This window comes from Carassius gibelio, chromosome A19 (genome assembly GCF_023724105.1).
Source record: "Carassius gibelio isolate Cgi1373 ecotype wild population from Czech Republic chromosome A19, carGib1.2-hapl.c, whole genome shotgun sequence".
Lineage (NCBI taxonomy): Eukaryota > Metazoa > Chordata > Actinopteri > Cypriniformes > Cyprinidae > Carassius > Carassius gibelio.
The window spans coordinates 6,429,249-6,451,142 of record NC_068389.1 but is presented as its reverse complement, the minus strand read 5'-3'; the positions used below and the strand labels follow the sequence as shown (position 1 = coordinate 6,451,142).

Genomic DNA, 21,894 nt, shown 5'->3' with positions numbered 1-21,894 from the left:
TGCTTCATGATCGTCACTCAGTCAACTGGATTTATTTCATAGAGAGATTGTGAGCTGTGTTTGCGTGTGCTAAACTTGATGCAACAGTGCTAGGTTGTTTTTGTCAACTAGTCGTCCAACAACTGACTAGCCAATTGGTTCGCTATACCAGTGAGTTTACCCAGTTGGCTTTAAAGGGATAGTGCACCCAAAAATGAAAATTGTCATTGTTTACTTACAATCTTGTGTGGTTATTATCTTTAAAAATAGTTGAAGTTGTTTTTGGAAAGTTCACAAAACCAAGAGTGTCACACACAAATCAAGTCTTTTGTAGAAATATTTATAGGTTTTAAGTTTATTGGCGCACACAGAGCTCATCAAATGTGGTAAACAAGCCCAAATGCGTTTGATTTGAAAATCATATTCTCACACGTCATGTAAGCACGTCACAGCTTCTGTTTACATTTCTCCTTAATCGCTCGAGTCATATAATTATAATGCCTTGTGAAAATGTGTATTTCCGTCACGAACGCCAAAGTTCAGTGGGGGAATGCAAAAGCATTGATATCTAATTAGTTTTTCCCCCATCACTATGTCCCCTCAGGGCTTCCTTAAGAACTACTAGTGCGCCTCTCCTCAGTAGATCACATGATTTGAGCCCTCATTCATGTCTGTAGCACTGCGGTAATCGTGATGCACCGTTAATAACCGTCTGGTTGTCCTGTGCAGGATCTGTCGGGCTCCATCGATGACCTCCCCACAGGCGCCGAGGGTGCTCTGAGTCCGGGCGTCAGTACATCAGGAGTGTCCAGCAGTCAGGGCGAGCAGAGCAACCCGGCGCAGTCGCCCTTCTCGCCCCACACCTCCCCTCACCTGCCGGGGATCCGCGGCCCGTCACCCTCACCTGTGGGCTCGCCCGCCAGCGGCCCGGCCTCGCGCACAGGACCCCTCTCACCCGGAGCCATGCCTGGTGGGACTCGCATTTATATAGTTTCTTTACAACATAGCTTAGTGCAGGTCTTATTTAAAGAATTACGTTTATCATAAATCCCCCATTCTTTGCTCCTCCATTAGGAAACCAGATGCCCCCTCGGCCCTCGAGTGTCCAGTCCGATGGTCTGTTACATTCTTCCATGGGTCAGGATAGAGGTGAGTCTTGTGATGTTTTATAAATGTTTATAATTTGACTCGAGCTGCACGATTAATCAAAATAAACTTGAAATCGCAATGGGATTTGGTGTGATTTTATTAAATACTTAATCCGAGTGGAGGCACTGTGTTCATTTATGTGTGAGCAGCTCATGATCAGGTGTTTTGAGGGTCTCCGATTGTTTGAGTTTGAGTCGATTTAATGTGCATTTAGTAACACCACATGCGCCAATCATTCTTCCTAATGGCACCCTGCCATTTTCCATCAAAAACGATTCATGTTTTAAAGTGAAAGTGATGCAGTCAGTCAAGTTTCGATTATTTAGTAGAGATGTAACTATTAACCGTGAGCCGGTTGAAAATCGATTAAAATACATGAATATTCAAATTGGTTGATGCTAAACAAATCGATTAGCAAGTTTAGATTGTATTTTTTATTTCCATCTTGCCTCTGTATGAAGCATAATAAAGTTAATAAGAGCAGCGCTGCTTTGTTTACAGCGGTAACCAAGGAAATGCTTAAAGCGCCACCTGCTGGCAGAGAGTGAATCTGCGTCTCATGCAGACATTTTTTATGCGTAGTTTCACAAAACCTAAGTCAAACCATTCAGTTTTTGCTTAAAATCTCGAAATTATGCGATCTAATTTAAATTAAAAATGGCATGTATGCAGCATCTTTGTTTGGATCATGATTAAAATGCAGTGGTTGCCTCTAATTTTAAATGAAAGGAGCACAGACAAAGCATTGTTTTGCTTAAATGAAGAGATTTATTTTATTTGTGTTACTTATTTACTTGATTTGGGACTTGTTTCAAAATTTTAAATTTGTTTTGTTGTTTATATTTAAAATTTGTTATTTAGCAGATGATTTTATCTAAAAATGCTTTGTCCCAAAAATGCTTTATATCCGTATTGATATAAAATCAGACATTTTTGGCCAAATTGTGCTGCCCTGCAAACAAGCACATCAAACTAGGAATTTTATCCCCCCTACAAAAATAGCAATGTATTTTTCCCCCCTTAAATGTGCAGCCATTAATTGCCTGTACACTTCCTGATATACTCTGGACTAAGAATGCCAAGAAAGCAGGTCTCTGAATGTCAGTTTCTATGGAATCTGTAAAATATGTGTCACATTTGGTGTCTACACAAGCTGTCCCAGACTGCCATCTTCACATTTACTTCGGTGCGATTCTATGCTGTGCACCTGAGGCAATTAATCTCACCTGGATCCACACCAGAACACGTAGCATGAAAGTCTCCCCGAGGGTGGTTTACTGACGCGTATCTCTGTCTGCTCTCTACAGTATACATGAGGAACCCTCAGATGCCATACGGCTCTCCTCAACCCGGGTCAACTTTATCTCCTCGGCAGTCATCTGGAGGCCAAATGCATGGTGGGATGGGTTCCTTTCCGCAAAACAACTCCATGGGCAACTATGGGCCGCAGGGTGGCCAGTACGGACCACAAGGTGAGGAGCTTCGACTCGACTGAGCACTGATGCTTTTAAAGAACATCAAAAACATGTAACACAAGCCTAGTGTGCTTTAACCTCAACATCTGCTGCACAGGTTACCCGAGGCCACCAGGCTATGGAGGCATGCCGAACGCTAACTATCCGGGTGGTCCTGGCATGGCCGGCTCCATGAACCCTATGGCTGGTCAGGGTGGAGGGGGTTCGTATGGAGGGATGCCTCAGGGACGCATGGGTCCGGGGCAGATGGGTACGAGGCCGTACGGCCCTGGCATGGGTCCCAACATGGGGGGCATGCCTCCTCAGGTGGCGTCAGGAATGTGTCCGCCGCCCGGGATGAACAGAAAGCCTCAGGATCCCGCAGCAGCTGGGATGCATCACGGCTCATCCAACTCCATACACAGGTACAGTGCACACATGTGTCTGATCTCCCCGAAACCAGCCTGTGCAGAATCCAGGCCCTCTTGGACTGATTGTGACGTTGATTTAAAAATGGTTTAAAACATCACTGGAGCTGGATTGTCTAAACACGGTGTAAATTTCATTAGCTCTCGTGCCTTCTGGAAGCGAACATGCCAGAAAAAGTCAAGTGAATATCGTGAATGAATGATTTGGAGACATCACGTGATTATAAATATTAAGTACACTCTCCATGGCTCAAATGGGGCGGTCTTATGTTGTATCTTTTCTTAAACACTTAGAAAAGCACAGCTGGATGCAGTCTAGTCATAGTGTGAGAGCTCAAAATCAGATCAGAACAGTTCATGTGAAGGCAGTGGAAGATCAACTCAGTCATTTAAACCATTTAAGATGTTCTCAGTTGGCTTCATTTCTCTCCTAGACCGCCTGGATATCCCAACTTGAACCAAGGAATGATGGGAGCCGGGTCTCCGTATGCCCCACCCATGAACAGCATGCAGGGTATGATGAACCAAGCGGGACCGTACCCCATGCCCGGAAACATGGCCAATAACTCTGCCGGTGAGCACTGAACTTGATTGCTTTGTTCCTGAATTTAAGTTTTTTTTGCTGATCTTTGAATTGAACCAAATGCCCTTTGGCGCACAGTGACCGTGTTTGCATTTGTCTCGTAGGCATGGCTCCCAGTCCAGAGTTTGGCATGGAAAAACTCAACCAACCTCAGAAGTTGAATAACAAAGTGGATGGGACGCCTAAGCCCGAATCGAAAAAGGTGAAGAGCTATTAATGTTTAAATGGGTCCGGGCCGTCCTGTGCCTCTCTTAAGCTGAAGGACACGTGTGAACGGCTCTGGACTGATCATCTGTATGGAGAGGTGTGATAGCCGGCCAATGTACAGGAGGAGAAACACACATTCAGGGCTTTTGAAATTGCTCCCTGCAGTCCTGGCTGTATTCATCATTAATGAACATGCTTTTCGGCTGAAATGCACATTGCACATAGCGTGCGTGCTTTTTCCCCCCAGTGCTTCCTGTTTATGAACTGGAACCTGGAACATCATCACTAAATAGCAGGAATCTAATATTTTTTGGGGCATTTGACCATTTTCCTTTATTTTTAATGTATTTTGTTTGTCCCTGCAGAAGTCCAATTCCTCGACCACCACTAATGAGAAGATAACCCGTCTGTACGAGCTGGGGCCAGAACCGGAGCGCAAAATGTGGGTGGATCGTTACCTTGCATTTGCTGAGGAGAAAGCCATGGGCATGAACAATCTCCCCGCGGTGGGCCGCAAGCCCCTGGACCTCTTCCGCCTCTACGCATCGGTCAAAGAGATTGGCGGCCTCACTCAGGTGGGATATGGTATCTCTAAATCACAGAAAGTTTTGTTTAGAGGCTAATATAGGACATGAAGCGGCATTAACAAGGCTTTATCTTGTTATAATGACAGTATGGTTTTTGAGTGGATTGGATTGGACCTTATGATTCCCACTATCTAGGAAAACAGACAGAATCCAGTCATAAAAATGGAATTTGCTGTGTAATGTGGAATTTAACTAATTTTGAATGAATGAATCTAAAGTAGGTCAGTTCACTCAAATGGCGATATGTGCTTTTGTCTGAATTTTAACCACAGAAAGACTTTAAATATGAATCCTGCATGTCTCCACGTTTTCCTTTACTACTCGTGACGCTCACGGTGCTTTCAGCATCTGCCATCTCATTAAATATGGACAAAAACACATGAACAACATCTCCAGAGCTGCTCTAAGAGTCACTTCATGAGCATTTAACCGTCATATCATATACACAAACAAAACTCTTCATGGCAACCCTACAAAATAAGCCTCTGGTTAAACTTGAAGAAATTGTGACAGAAATATATTACTTTTATACATTAGATTATACCCTTTAATGTAATACTACTAATAATAAAATGATCAAAACGTAATTTTTTTTTAAGGAACAAGCAGTTTTTCTTCCATGTTTTCATTTTAACAGTACAGCTGTTGTGCAACACATACTTGACCCCAAAACATTTAAAGGATTTAATATTCATTGATTACAAAATAAAAATAAAAATAGTTTTATGGCCTCATTTGACTACCAGAAAAAAAAAGTTAAATAAAACATTTCAAATGGCCCTAATTTTAATTATTTTCTGTTAAACTTTTAATAAAGTGCTGTAAAATTGTATAAGATTTATGATTTCAAGAAATGCTTTTTGATTTATAAACCTTATGTTAGCTATTAAAATGGAGTCTAGAAAAAAAAAACATTATTCATAAATAAATAAATAAAAATGTATGTATGTATGTATGTATGTATGTGAATTTGGGAAAAATTTAAATGCATTTCATAGGGCCCTAATTTAGGGGGTTACTTAATTTCTATGTAGTTATATTGGATTGTACATTAGAAATGCGTAGTCCTGCTCCCAAATTTCGGCAAACTAAAATATTCGTCTGAAACAGCAATTTTCTGTTTTCACCTAAACAGTTTTAATTTTGCCCAAAACAGTGATGTTTAGTATAATTTTTTGTCATATTTTGTTTTTGTCAGTGTCTCTTTCGTGAACACAACCTGGATAAACTGCAACAGGTAGACATGTAAGCTTTGTGGATACGCTGACATTGCATTAGCAATGTTGATTTAGCATTTTTAATCGATACTGAGATAGTTTCTTAAATCTCAAAATCAATCTTTTAGTCTGTGCTGTTTTCAGATAATGTGTGAACTTAACTAAACCTTATTTGCAGCTTATCAGACAGCCAGTAATCGCTGTGAGCTTTGTGCATTTCTACTTTTAATACGAAACAAAGTCTCTGATTTCAAATTCTTTCAATTTTATCACAATATACAAATGAGACATGTGGCTTTGACCATTTTTTTATATGGCTTGACAGATCGCTAAAGCCAGCTCAGTTTAAGCGGCACATAAATCAATAATCTTTTGCTCTTTACTACTAGTTACTGCACTAAATAAACATGAATGAACATCAGAAGGTGTGTTGTAAGAAACCGCACAACTTATCAAGTATCATGTCTCATGTAATCACTCAAATAGTGTTTCAACTGCAGAAAGACGTTAATAAACCAGTCTGTAAACAGCATTTTATAGGGTCATTTATGGTTTCTAGTTGACTTTCTGGTCAATTGAAAGGCTCGCTTTGGTTTCTGTTAGAGTATGTGCCGAGTTTGAGGTCTTCTCAGCCTTCAGTCATTTAATTCTGTCTGTCTGCTGTTATCAGGTGAACAAGAATAAGAAGTGGAGGGAAATAGCCACTAACCTGAATGTGGGCACATCCAGTAGTGCTGCCAGCTCTCTGAAGAAACAGTACATCCAGTGTCTGTACGCCTTCGAGTGCAAGATCGAGCGAGGGGAAGACCCGCCGCCCGACATCTTCAACAATGACCCTAAAAAGAACCAGGCCAAGGTCCAGCCTCCTTCACCAGGTCAGTGCAGACAGCTCTTTTATATGAGTCCAATCCTTCATTGGACCGCAGAAAGGTCTCTTTTCAGTGGTAATTCCTCAATCTTTATTGCACATGTTTACTCTGCCATATTGCATTTGTATTTGTCTGCATTCCTCCTTCAGATTTGTATGAAACGTCAAATATGTCCGGACTAGTTTTGGGATTTGATGCTTGCTTTCAGCATTTCTCATTCTCATGTATGATTAAAAGTGTTGCAAGTTGAGATGAATTTTAAGTGGTACTGCTAGCTACCACAACTCTGTTCTGCTGGGTTGCTTATTTATGCCCTTCTGTGTTCAGAGTAGGGCTGGGAAATTGTAACTTTTTATTGTACAATCGTGGCCAAACGTTTTGAGAATTACATAAATATTAGTTTTCAAAAAGTTTGCTGCTGAACTGCTTTTAGATCTTTGTTTCAGTTGTTTCTGTGATGTACTGAAATATAATTACAAGCACTTCATACGTTTCAAAGGCTTTTATCGACAATTGCATGACATTTATGCAAAGAGTCAGTATTTGCTGTGTTGGCTCTTCTTTTTCAGGACCTCTGCAATTCGACTGGACATGCTCTCAATCAACTTCTGGGCCAAATCCTGACTGATAGCAACCCATTCTTTCATAATCACTTCTTGGAGTTAGTTGAATTAGTGGGTTTTTGTTTGTCCACCCGCCTCTTGAGGATTGACCAAGTTCTCAATGGGATTAGGATCTGGGGAGTTTCCAGGCCATGGACCCAAAATTTCAACATTCTGGTCCCCGAGCCACTTAGTTTTCACTTTTGCCTTATGGCACGGTGCTCCATCGTGCTGGAAGATGCATTGTCCTTCACCAAACTGTTGTTGGATTGTTGGAAGAAGTTGCTGTTGGAGGGTCTTTTGGTACCATTCTTTATTCATGGCTGTGTTTTTGGGCAGAATTGTGAGTGAGCCCGCACGGCTGTATACCCATATCATCAAAGACCTGTGACGATTCATCGTCGTATCCAGCACAGCCCTAGTAATTGGATACTTGAACTCATTAGTGTATCGTTCGGGTGTTATTTTTTTAGATGTTACTGGATGGGCATCCCCGAGCATATTTACAACGATGCCAGTGAGCCTGGGTGTTAAAATACGCTTTCGTTTCGCTCCATCCAGCTGTTTTTCTGTCCAAAAACACATCCCATGTAAAAAACTCTGAGCCAGAGAGTGAGTTCAGTATAGAGAGAGAGAGAGACTGAGATTACGAGAGAAATGGGGCGAGTTAAAGGGGATCCCCTGTGATGCAGAGCATGTCTGCTTGGCACCGGGTCAGGTGCTCCAGACTGACTGCTTTTTTCCCTGCTGCAGACGGCTTTTTCCTGGCCTTAGGATTCAGAAGCAACCCCCTGGGGGGCTGAACCAAGCCAGAAAAAGATGAATGGGGAAAAAGTGAAGGGGGTGGTGGTATATAAAGTCAAGCTGGGATTTTCTTCCTCATCTTTTTTCCTTTCCCACCCTCCCCTCTCTTTATCTGTGTTAGAGGGATATCCTTGCCCAGAGGAGGGAGGCTGAGTTATTGTGTGTGTGTGTGTGTGTGTGTGTGTGTGTGTTAAGGAGCATGTGTGAAGATACGGATATGTCTGACCTGCCGGTGACCCCAGTCTGTACGAGTTAATGAAAGGAGGCATGAGTCATCCGACAGAGGCGTGCCTGTAGTAATCGTCCTCGAGCTGGCGCGCAAACATGCTGTTCATCCACACACATTTGTGTCTCTCTCTCTCGCTTCATTCCTTTCGCTCTTTGACATTTACACACATACACGTTGCCTCATGTCTGCCTAAATAAAGCACATGGCCTCATAGTAATCATGTTGCTGGCATGGGCACAAGCACTCAAGGACTTGGAAGTAACAGGAGGAACATAGCAAAATAGGGTCTTGTTTTTAATTTGATGAGTATTAAGCGTGTTTATCTGTTGAGTACTCAAGCGGTTAAACTGACCAAGGTGCAGTTTGCTTACAGGGATTGCTTAACACTTGATATTTGAACTCCACGCCCCAAACAAACACAGCCCTACCTAAAAGAAACACAGCCATACCTTCATTTCTCTGCCCCAAATTCACAAACATGCTGTGCAACACATGCGTTGACTAACAGCTCGCCCATCAGACACCTCGCACACGTATGGATGAATCGGTTCTGTTAATGTAGATAATATTAGAATAACTTGGTTCAATTCTTGGTTCTGTGAAACGATAAAGCCAAAGGTTAAGCAGAAACAAAGCAACCTCGGTATCGTTTTTCAGGCCTTCCCCCTCTAACATTTGGTTTGGAAGCACTGGAGTAGTGGCCAGTAGTATATTGAACTTGTGGAGAACATATAACATTCCTATGTAATTGTCTGTAACTGTAGTGTATGGCTGATTTGATCGTAGAATGGTGTGGCCACTCACATCCCCAGTCTTGGCCCATACAGAAGCTCCTCGTCTTCTTGGACCACCTTCATTTTGATTTGATCACTGAAAATGAGCGAGGTCTTGTAGGGCCTCCCCTACCACAATATGTCATGGTATGGGACCATGTGTATTTCCACCACGGCCTGCTCATCAGGGCCTGGTTCACTACAAATCCAAGGATGGTCATGGTGTTCCTACCACCTTACTCTCCTTTCCTCAATCCCATTTAGGAGTTTTTCTCGGCTTGGAGAGTGTATGAGCACCTGCTCCATGCAATAGACGCTGCGTGTGAGGATATTACAGGAGATCATTGTAGGGGATGGTTGCGACATGCACGCCGTTTATTCCCTCATTGCATCGCAAGGGAAAATATACGCTGTGATGTGGACGAGAATCTGTGGCCAGACAGACAGCAGCGTGAGGACGGTCAGGAGGGTGAGGACAGCGACCAGTGAAGATGGGTTTATATTACAGTACATTATACTGTATACATTTTCTTTTTACTCTGATGTATGAAAGTTACTTTGTGTGTTAATGATAATGGTTACAATTTCCTTGGCAGTATGAGTGCATTGTGTGATGTCAAACCTTGCAGGCTACTCTTACCATAAACTTTTTTTTTCAGTTTTATACACAGTTGTATTCTTTTAGCTAGGTCCTCTGCCATAGTGACAACATCTAAACATTTTGACTTGCAGTGCTTACACAATGCCAAAGGGACGGAGCATTTTGGGGGCACTGACTGTTTAAAGGAGAAGGAAAGTTTAGTTTTGACCCATGAGTGAACTGTTTTGGGAGAGGTATGAGCTTTTGCAGGTGAACCATGGTGTTGAGCCGAACCATCCACGTTATTTTGGCAAACGCACCAAGAGTGTTGAAAATGTCTGGTCTGTTTAAAGGAATGACCCAAAGCAATTGAGAAGGATCTTTGCCATTTCTGTGGCACTTTATATGGGAAGGGAATTTTGTTTAGAAAGCATGAGTGAACAGTTTTGGGATATGAGCTTTTGCAAGTGAGCTATAGGCCCAATCCAAAGTCTATTTTATACCCCTTCCCCTACCCCTACCCCTCCACGAAATTTAAGTAAACTCACTCTAAAAAGATAAACGCACAGACGCGAATACACGCAACTTCCATTTCTCTCTTTTTTGCCAAAAAAGCTTACATTTATGTGTCTCTTTGTTCGCTGTAGCAGCCATGTTGCCAAGATAATTCATACCTCTTCATTTGAAGTGTGGTCTCGAAAAATCTTCTTTTGAAGAGCTATTTGGCCCTTCCCCTTACCCCTACCCCTCCAACCAAAAGAGAATTGAGAAAGGGGAAAGGGGAAGGGCTAAGGGGTAGAATTGGGATTGGGCCATAGTGTTGTGCCGAACTGTAAGACTTTTTTGCCAAATGATCTTAGAGTTTTGAGAATGTAATTTTTGTTTCAAGAAATGAGCCAAACCAATGGAGAAAAACTGTAAGGCGAGTCCTAGCTTGTGCCTGTTTGTAACCCATTTTGTCTTTCCTTAGACATTTTCCTCTTAGGTAATGTCTAGACCATCTCTTTGTCTAATGTTTATCTACAAATTTCCCGCTTGTCAATTTGTGTGCTCTCTTTCTCTCTCTCTCTCTCTCTCTCTCTCTCTCTTATGGAGCCAGAAGAGTCTTAATAAAGATAAATGCACACACTACAGTCACATATGCACACATAGGATTCATACATGCACACACATAATTCATAAATACACACAGAGGATACACAAATGCACACAAAATTCACAAATGCACACACAAAATTTAAAAAGCACAGAAGATTCACAAATGCATACAAAATTCAGAAATGCACACAAAATTCAGAAATACACACACAATTTAGAAATGCAAACAACATTTACAAATGCACTCAAGATTCACAAATGCACAGGACAAGATTCAGAAATGTATTTCTGATGCACACACACATATATCTTGATTTACAAACTGCTTGCGGTCTGTGAACTTCACTGATCATTCCCTGTTTAAAAAAAAGCATTTGTGTGTGAATTTTGAGACTCCCTTGACTTGGCTCGACACACAAATGCCTTTTTTTAAACAGGGAATGATCTGCAACCAATCAGATATCTCCCTTGTTTTAGCCAATCACAAGAATGCACCCCACGTGGGGCATTGTTTACTTATAAGCCAATCAGCGAACAACTCACTTTCCTCAATCAGCGAACGACTCACATTCCTCAGCGAACGATTCACTTTCCTCACAGCAGCGAACGACTCACTTTCCTCAGCGAACGACTCACTTACCTCACACAGCCGGCGACCCACTTTGCGCAGCGAACGACTCACTTTCCTCACGAGTCACGCAGCGAACGACTCACTTTCCTCACCCAGCGAGCGACTCACTTTCCTCACGAGTCACGCAGCGAACGACTCACTTTCCTCACGAGTCACCCAGCGAGCGACTCACTTTCCTCACGAGTCACGCAGCGAACGACTCACTTTCCTTACGAGTCACCCAGCGAGCGACTCACTTTCCTCACGAGTCACGCAGCGAACGACTCACTTTCCTCACGAGTCACCCAGCGAGCGACTCACTTTCCTCACGAGTCACGCAGCGAACGACTCACTTTCCTCACGAGTCACCCAGCGAGCGACTCACTTTCCTCACGAGTCACGCAGCGAACGACTCACTTTCCTCACGAGTCACCCAGCGAGCGACTCACTTTCCTCACGAGTCACCCAGCGAGCGACTCACTTTCCTCACGAGTCACCCAGCGAGCGACTCACTTTCCTCACGAGTCACGCAGCGAACGACTCACTTTCCTCACGAGTCACCCAGCGAGCGACTCACTTTCCTCACGAGTCACGCAGCGAACGACTCACTTTCCTCACGAGTCACCCAGCGAGCGACTCACTTTCCTCACGAGTCACCCAGCGAGCGACTCACTTTCCTCACGAGTCACGCAGCGAACGACTCACTTTCCTCACCCAGCGAGCGACTCACTTTCCTCACCCAGCGAGCGACTCACTTTCCTCAGCGAACGATTCACTTTCCTCACGAGTCACGCAGCGAACGACTCACTTTCCTCACCCAGCGAGTGACTCACTTTCCTCAGCGAACGATTCACTTTCCTCAAGCAGCGAAGTTGAGCGAACGATTCACTTTCCTCACGCAGCGATCAACTCACTTTCCTAATCGAACGACAGCCGGAGACCCAATTTTTCGCAGCCAGAGAGCCACTTTCCTCTCGCAGCGGACCACTGACTCTCTCTTCATGTAGGGACTGAATATTATAATTAAAGTGACTTCTATATTGCATCCAAAAGAATATTTAGATATATTTAAATATTCAAAAAGGTTTAAACATTTTTTTTTTTTTTTTACTTTCATTAAAATATTTCAATAAAATGAAATAATTGCCTATTGCAAATTTATGAATCCATGGTTAACTTTTTTTTCTGCAGTCAATGGGCTATATGTATTGAGACATTTTTAAATTTATATTTAGTAAAAAATAATAAAAAAAAACCTGAATTGTAATCTAAACATCTGTATTTTCATACAATTTAATACAATTGCTGTGTGAACACATTCATGTGATTGGCTTATAAGTAAACAATCCCCGTGGGGTGCATTCTTGTGATTGGCTAAAACAAGGGAGATATCTGATTGGTTGCAGATCATTCCCTGTTTAAAAAAAAGCATTTGTGTGTCGAGCCAAGTCAGGGGAGTCTCAAAATTCACACACAAATGCAGTGAAGTTCACAGACCGCAAGCAGTTTGTAAATCAAGATATATGTGTGTGTGCATCAGAAATACATTTCTGAATCTTGTCCTGTGCATTTGTGAATCTTGAGTGCATTTGTAAATGTTGTTTGCATTTCTGAATTGTGTGTGTATTTCTGATTTTTGTGTGCATTTCTGAATTTTGTATGCATTTGTGAATCTTCTGTGCTTTTTAAATTTTGTGTGTGCATTTGTGAATTTTGTGCGCATTTGTGTATCCTGTGTGTGTATTTATGAATCATGTGTGTGCATCTATGAATCCTGTGTGTGCATATGTGAATGTAGTGTGTGCATTTATCTTTATTGAGACTCTTCTGGCTCCATACTCTCTCTCTCTCTTCCCTCCCCCTCATGAATCTAAACACCCCCTTGTTGATCACTCCAGTCAACTTCAGTTGTTCCCTATTCACACCAGCAGAACTATGTACAAACACATTTCCCCCAGCACACACAGAACATACAGCTAGCAAGTATTGTATTTGTGTTGATTTCAATTTTCAACAGTGTTTCTCAGAAATCACTTGCAGCACCTTTGTCGCTCAACAGACATTTAAGAGCACTATTTATTCAAGTCAGATTAGCTGGGCTTTTAAAAAAAAACTCATGGTGTACACTACAGTCTTGTGCAGTGTTGGGGAAATTTACTTTTGAAAGTAACTCAATATTGCGCTACTACCTAAAAAGTAACAAATTGTGTTAGTTGATTTTTACGGAAAGTAATGTAATGTTGCATTTCTTTTGCGTTACTTTTTCTCATCTTGGATGTTTTTTTTTTTTTTTTTACGTCAGTCCATACAGGGGAATACAAAGTAACTGGCATTACTTTTAAAAGTAATAAAAAAGTAATGGTATACTTTACTAGTTACTTGGAAAAAGTAACATTTTGGTTTACCGTTACTTGTAATGCGTTACCCCCAACACTGGTCTCCGGGCTCCAATATTTTATGATTCACTCGAGATGAATCACTGTCTGGCCACCTGAGATTTTGTTGTGGAGATAAATGTATTACAGCAAACTGTGAGCATATATTAGTGCCATGTGTTCTTCATTATTACATGTCATCGCAGAATAACCCCCGACAGGGTGATCAGGACCCTAATGCGAAGCGGCTGGACCGACTGGATGTACATTATCTCTTACTTAGCTTCTGACACAGCATTTGGACCCAGAAACAGTGACTCATGATGTCTGTCTTAAGCCGATTTCCTCGTCTCTTCTTCTTCTTCAACACATGACTAAGCACTTACATGTGTGGTAAAAGTGTTTTGTTAGCTTCTGGGTGAGTGCTAGTAATGGAGACCATGTCATGCTAGGATATGGAGCTTTAAACCGAAGGATGATAGTCTCTGAGCACTTAGCTGGCAGAGCACCTCTCCCTGTGTCACCGTTGGGGAAAAGTCCTCAAATGAGATTAAGCGGCATGAAAAGCAGCATGATTTCATGCAGGGGAAGGTTGCCAAATGAGCCGAGCTCAGCACATTTCCTCGAAAGCATGTCACTGTGTTTTGGCATGCTCTATGTGAAAGTCCCGCGAAAGTGACAATTGCAGGCAGTCTGGAGGTATTTGATGTTTAAGTTACAGCTGTGTGGATAGGGAATTTGGTTTTCTGGTTTGTGGTTCTTATTAAAGCACAGGGTTTACCACACACAATATGACGTTGCCTAAACCTCCTTTAGGATTTGTTGACTGATCGATCCAATCTTCTTTTTTTTCTCTCCCAGCTGGGTCAGGATCGTTACAGGGTCCTCAGACGCCTCAGTCGACCAGCAGCTCTATGGCCGAAGGGGGAGACCTGAAGCCCCCTACACCTGCCTCAACACCGCACACTCAGATGCCGCCCATGCCTGGTCCTAGGTACATCTCAATGCTGTGCCTCTCAGTTTCGGGACAGGACATTCAGAATGATTTTATAGAGTATATCTGACATTATCTTTCTTTCACAGGAGCAGTGTGAATTTACAGGATCCGTTTGCTGACGGCGGGGATCCAGCTTTTTCAAGACGTAACTCTGTTACCCCTAATTCGGGTTATCAGCCTGGTATGGGTGGACCAGACATGATGGGCCGCATGGGGCCTTATGAGCCCAATAAAGACCCCTTTGGTGGTATGAGAAAAGGTGACTGTTCTGGTCATGTCCTTACAGTGGAGTTTTAAGGATCTCTCCTATGAATGTATCTAATAATGCTATCATAATATTTAGTCAAATCTATTACTGTTCAGTTTGTATGTAATTTGCGACTAACATTTTGAGCTTTCAAATTGTCAGCTCTTTAAAAGTTTTTGTACAACCCAGTGTCTGATTTGATATGAGAACCCACAAGAAGTGTGACAGTGTGACTCTCTGCTTATGTTTTCAGCAGGTGAGCAGTTCATGAGCCCAGGTCAAGGCCCAAACAGTGGCATGGGTGAACAATATAACCGAGGCCCTCCAGGACCTATGGGAAATATCCAGATGGGTCCAAGACAACAGTACCCATATGGTCCAGGATATGAGAGAAGGTGAGAGCATTTACGTGAAGTTTTTACCTTTATGGTAGGTGTAGGCAGTGAGTTTATTTTAGCAACCCACTAATACAGAAATCTGATGAATGTTAATATTGAATGTTATTGTAACTTTACAATGTTTTTAGATTTTTAACCCCAACCCAACCAAGGAGTAGTGTCTTCAGTTGTCGCTTCTCAAACGCCGTTTGCCTTTTTCCCCTCACAGACCAGATGCAAGTATGGGCCCAGATGTCAGTGGGGGTCCGCAGCCCAACATGATGCCTTCAGATGCAGGGATGTACTCACCCAACCGGCCCCCACAGCAGCAGAGGTTAGCATTTAATTAAATATACTTTAGACTGCAATTTCATGAATGCGTATTTTTATTGTTTGCTACTTGCTATTGAGCGTCCATGCTTTTTGGGCCTTGCTGAAGCTGGCTGTATGTTTTGGATCACAGGCTTGATTCTTACAGTAATCAGTACCCTGGCCAAGGTGCTCCCCCTAGTGGACCATACCCAAACCAACAGTCAGGAATGTACCCACAACAGCAACCGGTCAGTGCAACACAATGTTTTTAAAATGATTATATCGTTAATAGGTGTGGCACTGCCTAAAATCTAAAAAAAATTCTCAAATACAGAATTACACACAGAAGAGACCGGTTGATGGTGTTTACGGTCCTCCTGCAAAGCGTCATGAAGTGGACATGTACCCTTTCAGTGGTCAGCAGCAGGGACCCCAGGCCCCAGTTGGACCCCAGTCCCAACCAGATATGTATAACCAGTATAATGCCTATCCAGGCTCCGACAGACGCCCACCAGGCCCACAGAGCCAGTTTCCTTTTGGTTTTGGGCGAGATCGTGGACCTAATGCAGGCGGTCCAAACTCCCAACCCTCCATACCACCACAGATGATGGGTAGCTCCATGAGTGGCTCCATCCCTTCAGTCCCAGATGGACCCCAAGGTCCCATGTGGCCTGGGCGTAATGAGATGAACTACCCAAACTACCACAATCGCCAGGGGCCTCCTGGTGTCCCTTCCCAAAGTCAAGGCTACCATGGCATGAATCGTTCTGAAGACATGATGCCTTCAGATCAGCGCATGAACCACGAGGGACCTTGGGCTGGCCATGTTAACCAGCGGCAGCCTCCATATGGGCCTGGAGCCTCTGGGCCACCGATGGCCAGACCTCTTCAGCCCAACTTTCAGTCCTCCCAGAACCACATTCCACAAGTGTCTAGCCCTGCACCCATGCCTAGACCAATGGAGAACAGGACCTCACCCAGTAAGTCTCCATACATGCACACAGGGATGAAAATCCAGAAGGCTGGTCCTCCAGTTCCTGCATCACACATTGCCCAGGGGCCAGTGCAGCCCCCTCTGATTCGGAGAGACATGGCATTCCCACCAGGTTCAGCAGAGGCCACGCAGCCCATTCTGAAACCACGTCGCCGGCTTACCATGAAGGATATTGGTAAGAGGCTCATGATAATGAATAATTGTGTCCCAATCCATTTGTGGGGTGGTCTTTAAAATTGGCTTTTGTTTGGTTTCAGGAACACCAGAAGCCTGGAGAGTCATGATGTCCCTCAAATCAGGCTTGTTAGCTGAGAGCACTTGGGCTTTGGATACCATTAATATTCTTCTTTATGACGACAACAGCATTTCTAACTTTAACCTGAACCAGGTGAGTAAAATGTATAGACCAAATCACTAGGTATGGTTCAGGTTGGTTGACTAGTGTGACTAATTTCTCTTGCTCTTCCACTTGCAGCTTTCTGGCTTCCTTGAGCTCATTGTTGAGTATTTCCGAAGGTGTCTCATTGAGATCTTTGGCATCCTGAAAGAGTATGAGGTTGGAGACCCTGGGCAACGTACGCTAATTGACCCAGATGCCATTGACCCAGAGATGTCTGATGAGGAGGGGCCAGAGGCAGAGCAGATGGAAGAGGAAGATGAGGATGACGATGAAGATGTAGAGAACAACACTGTGCAGATGTCACAGGTCCAGGTCAAGGAAGAGAAAGACGAGTCCACACAGGACCAAAAACCCAATGACAAGAATGATGTAGAAGAGAGGGAAGGCGAGGATACTTCATGCAAAGATCATCTCAGATCATCCACCCCACTGCAGGACACCTGTGCCTCCCAGGAGAGGCCAAAGCAGGCTAGTAAATTTGACAAGCTTCCCATCAAGATATTGCGGAAAAAAGACCCATTTGTGATTGGGCGCGCTAGTAAATTGGGTCGGCGACAAGCCTTTGATAGCGGTCTTATCCATTGGAGTGTAGGTGGTGGAGACACCACAGAACACATACAAACCCATTTTGAGAGCAGGATGGAGCTCTTGAAGCATCGGAAACGGATGTCAGTGAATGTCGAGCCACATAAGAAGTTGTCTCGTCTAGTGGGGACTGTTATGGAGGATGCTGAAACAATTGAAGAGCAGCAACAAGTACAACCTCTCTCATCCCCAGTCCAACCATCGTCCGAAGGTAAAAGCACTACAACAGCAAGCACGTCGACGAGTATAACGGCCACCATTGATGACGTACTCTCGGCTCGGCAAGGTTCCTTGACAGAGGAAGCAGTCCGAGGCAGCCAGGACAGCGACAAAGAGAAGAATGTGTTTCTCTTTGGCATCGATCTTGCACAACAGAGTCGCAATATCAAGATCTTGGAGGATGAGCCACACAGCAAGGACGAGACCCCGCTCTGTACGCTCTCAGATTGGCAGGACTCTCTCGCCCGCCGCTGCGTCTGCGTTTCCAACATTGTTCGCAGTCTTTCCTTCATTCCCGGCAATGATCTGGAGATGTCGAAGCATCCTGGGCTCTTGCTGTTGCTTGGGCGGCTGGTGCTGTTGCACCACTGGCATCCTGAACGCAAGCAGGCCCCGGTTACTTATGAGAAAGAGGAAGAGGTAGACGAAGGTGTCAGCTGTGAGCGAGATGAGTGGTGGTGGGACTGTCTCGAAATTCTGCGGGAAAACTGCTTGGTCACGTTAGCGAACATCTCAGGCCAACTCGACCTGTCCATCTACCCTGAAAGTATTTGCCTGCCGCTGCTGGATGGCCTGCTCCACTGGGCCGTGTGCCCTTCGGCGGAAGCGATCGACCCCTTCCCCACGCTAGGCCTCAACGGGACACTGTCTCCCCAGAGACTCGTTCTGGAAACCCTCAGCAAGCTTAGTATCCAGGATAACAATGTTGACCTCATTCTGGCTACGCCACCTTTCAGCCGTTTGGAGAAGCTCTACGGCTTCCTCGTGCGCATGGTTGGCGACCGAAAAGTGCCCGTCTGCCGGGAGATGGCGGTGGTGCTGCTAGCCAACCTGGCGCAAGGCGACAGCGTCGCGGCCCGGGCTATTGCTGTGCAGAAAAGCAGCGTTGGAAACCTTCTTGGCTTCTTGGAAGACAGTCTTGCAGCCACCCAGTTCCAACAGAGTCAGGGCTCGTTGATGCACTTACAGGGTGCGCACTTCGAGCCCACTAGTGTGGACATGATGCGGCGGGCGGCTCGTGCCCTGCACGCTCTTGCCAAAGTGGAAGAGAACCACTCGGAGTTCAGGCTGTATGAGTCACGGCTACTGGACATATCAGTGTCCCCGCTCATGAACTCTTTGGTGTCCCATGTAATCTGTGACGTACTTTTTCTGATCGGCCAGTCATGACAGCCGTGGGGGCGATCATGTTTTTCCCCACTCGTGTTTTTTTTTTTTTTTATGTGTGTGTGTGTGTGTGTCTGCGTGAGTGGAGAAAATTTAAGAGCAAAACTAACTGACTGTATGTTCTTTTAGTTTTTTTATTTATGCAAAATCACCTCAGATTCCACTGTCTATCCTTGTCTACCCTTGCTTTGCTCTTAAGGATGGATATAAGTCGCGACGGATTTAACACGTATGGATAAGAATTAAACTAACACGGATGTGCCGATCGAGATCCCCGTCTGCAAGAGTGCGCTGCCCTATGGACTTGTTTTTTGTAAGGAAAAATTAAAATAAAGACACACAAATACAACGAAACTGTAACCAAAGTTGCTGTCACGTTTACAGTGAGTTTGGGGAAAACTGTGCCTGTATTCACCTTCCGGGTGAGGACGGGCACGGAGGCCACCATTATCTGGTTCTTGAGGCTAAACGGACTCTCAGACTCTGGTGTGTGGTATTAATTGCTGTAACTTGGATTATATATGCTTAGCCCTAAAGGAACCAGGTCACTGGCTATCGACAGACATGTAAATGGGAGGCCTGTGCAGTAGATTGTAGAACTTTTTTCTGTACTGTACACCTTAAAACTGTAAACATACTGTAACAATACTGTTTCACACTGAGATGATGCTGGCTTGGCGGCAAAAAAAATCCTGTAGTTTTTAAAAATGATGATTTTAGTTCATGTTGAGAGAGGAAAAAATGGCTTTCCCCCCAAAGTAACGTGAACCTACAACACCCCGACCTCTTCTTTGTCCCTCGATTGTATGACTTGACCCTTAAAGAAATCACCTCTTAGGACTGGTCTTGAGCTCTAGATGCAGTCCAGGCTGCAGTGTATATAATGATGTTGTAAATTACACATTGCTCTTTTTCTTTCTCTCTCATCTTATGGCGCTCTTCACCGTTTTTAATATTTGACGAATTAAAGGTTTCACTCTACAGATCTCTCATTGCGCATTGCCATGTGTTTATTTACCACCTTCCTCTCCGCACATCTCTGACTGTAGGGATGCAATCTTCTGCCCTTGCGATCCCATGCACATAACATTTCAGTTCCTTTCGTCGAAGCTCTAGAGGCATATATCAAACCAGACAAGTCCATTACTCCAACTGATTTCATCATCATTCATCAGAACAGATACAGTAACAAGTTTGGTTTCCCTCTTTCCTAGCGGTTTCTTTAGTCGATTCCAGTGCTATGGATTCATATTTGTATTTCAGATGATGTAGCTATAAAACTTGTTGTAAATTCCCTTTCCCCTCTTTTTTGGCTTAATGAATATCATTTATTCCGTATGAAATCTTTATACTATATGTTCCACGTGTTAAGAATAAATGTACATTAAATCTTGGTAAAACGCTTGTGATTGATTCATTTATAACAACATTTATAATCATGCAGTTGGAGGTCCATCAATTTAATACACGTCAACTTCTATGGACTGCAATTTTTTGCATTGTTGATTACCATAGAAAATATTTTGAGTAATCTCGATTCAAAAACAAAAAAGTGGCCAAATGTTCTTGCAAATAAAGCACTCGTAATGGAAGCAAACCGTAAATGTGCAAACGCCACAAGGCTTAAATAACAAGTAATGGTAAGTAATACAGAACATGTTCAGATATTGTGATGCAATCTCACAAGCCATCTTTGCATAGTTGATGTCCAATAATTTTGGAAAAGTCATGACCCTAATTTTTATATGTAATAAAATTCCTGACAGGACCAAATCTTTATATGCATTACATTGGTGACGCAGCTAATGTTAGTTAATCTAGAACCGTAGTATCCACACATCACAGTACAACACAACTGGTTTTTGACAACCAAATGCGTCTTTGTAGTTCATGTAAGTGGTTAAATACAAATTCAAGACTCAAATTTCTTGTGGTAAACTTTGTGCATGTCCCATTGAGTTAATTTCTGTAGTAATCAGCATGATCCATAACTGATAAAGCTAGACTTGCTGTTAATGAATTTGTATGAAATACAGATTATTTGGCATCGGCATGCATTAGTCTGTCTGTTTCGGTGCATGGTGAGGGTCTGACTCTACAGGTATTTGTTTCTCTACTGCAGTATGGAAAATTACATGGCCTGCAAATTGCAAGTCGTAACTAAGTTAGTTTTCGGGATTAATGGTGTTCAGCCCGAAGGGAAACACCTAAGCCGTTTGAAAAGGAATAATTGCATACTCTACAAATCGCAGCTGTAATTACTTACACTTCATTATGTTGGAAAGTTAGTGAAGGTCAAGTCGAGCGCATTGCATTTCGGGATTATGTGCACTTTCCATGCATACAGAAATACTGCTTCCTGCTGTAATGAGTGCTTAAATAGCAATACATTTTATTATAAGTTTATCTCAATATATTTTACAGAAAATAACCTAAATAAAGATAAAAAAATCAAATTATGGTATAAGCACCAAATCCTCACTGATTGTTAATTCATTAGTTGTATTTTAAACATCTTGCGTGCCTGTTACGCGCTTATGAATCGTAATGGACATGCAGACACGTGGCGGCATTAATATCCTTAATTCAGAGCAAACCGTTTACAGAAGCAAACTGAATATCTAATCTACGATATTTAATCCCACAGCACCATCTAGAGTTTATGTGCAGATAAGTTACAAATATGATCATTGCTTTTTTATCCAGTCTGTAGACCTAGTTTAATGAACGGGACAGGAATGAGCGCAATAGTTGTCTCTAAAGTAGAATAATAACTCTTTTCATTCTCTTTTATCAATTCAGTGAATAAAGCTCTGCTTGAATAAGGTGCAAATGACTTAGCATTTCCAAAAGACTGAGCATTTTTAACATTAAAAAATTGCCTACAGTTTGCCAACAGATATTAATAAAATTTACACTACACTTTGGGGTGGGGAAGGTTTTAATCTTATTTATTTAATTAAAAAAGAATTGCATGTACATAAGTAAGCCTATTCACAGAACCTGGTGCTCAGTACTTTGTTGGAGCACCTTTGGCATCAATTGTAGCCTC

The 21,894-nt window shown here is 43.1% G+C and overlaps 1 protein-coding gene across 4 annotated transcripts in view; it reads left to right on the top strand.

Annotated features, from left to right (window-relative positions):
• LOC127935065 (AT-rich interactive domain-containing protein 1A) overlaps positions 1–19,834 on the top strand; it is a 55,206-nt gene extending 35,372 nt beyond the window's left edge. For 3 of the 4 annotated variants that reach the window (XM_052532652.1, XM_052532654.1, XM_052532655.1), the window contains 16 exons: positions 709–949; positions 1,054–1,128; positions 2,436–2,600; positions 2,701–3,007; positions 3,445–3,584; positions 3,698–3,795; positions 4,166–4,375; positions 6,275–6,479; positions 14,406–14,538; positions 14,628–14,800; positions 15,042–15,183; positions 15,395–15,499; positions 15,629–15,725; positions 15,812–16,646; positions 16,729–16,859; positions 16,947–19,834. In XM_052532652.1, the coding sequence (XP_052388612.1) occupies positions 709–949; positions 1,054–1,128; positions 2,436–2,600; positions 2,701–3,007; positions 3,445–3,584; positions 3,698–3,795; positions 4,166–4,375; positions 6,275–6,479; positions 14,406–14,538; positions 14,628–14,800; positions 15,042–15,183; positions 15,395–15,499; positions 15,629–15,725; positions 15,812–16,646; positions 16,729–16,859; positions 16,947–18,845 (4,956 nt within the window). In that variant the 3' untranslated portion in view covers positions 18,846–19,834. The remainder of the gene's footprint in view (positions 1–708; positions 950–1,053; positions 1,129–2,435; positions 2,601–2,700; positions 3,008–3,444; positions 3,585–3,697; positions 3,796–4,165; positions 4,376–6,274; positions 6,480–14,405; positions 14,539–14,627; positions 14,801–15,041; positions 15,184–15,394; positions 15,500–15,628; positions 15,726–15,811; positions 16,647–16,728; positions 16,860–16,946) is intronic. The other variant, XM_052532653.1, reaches the window with a different exon arrangement.
• Positions 19,835–21,894: the final 2,060 nt, after the last annotated feature.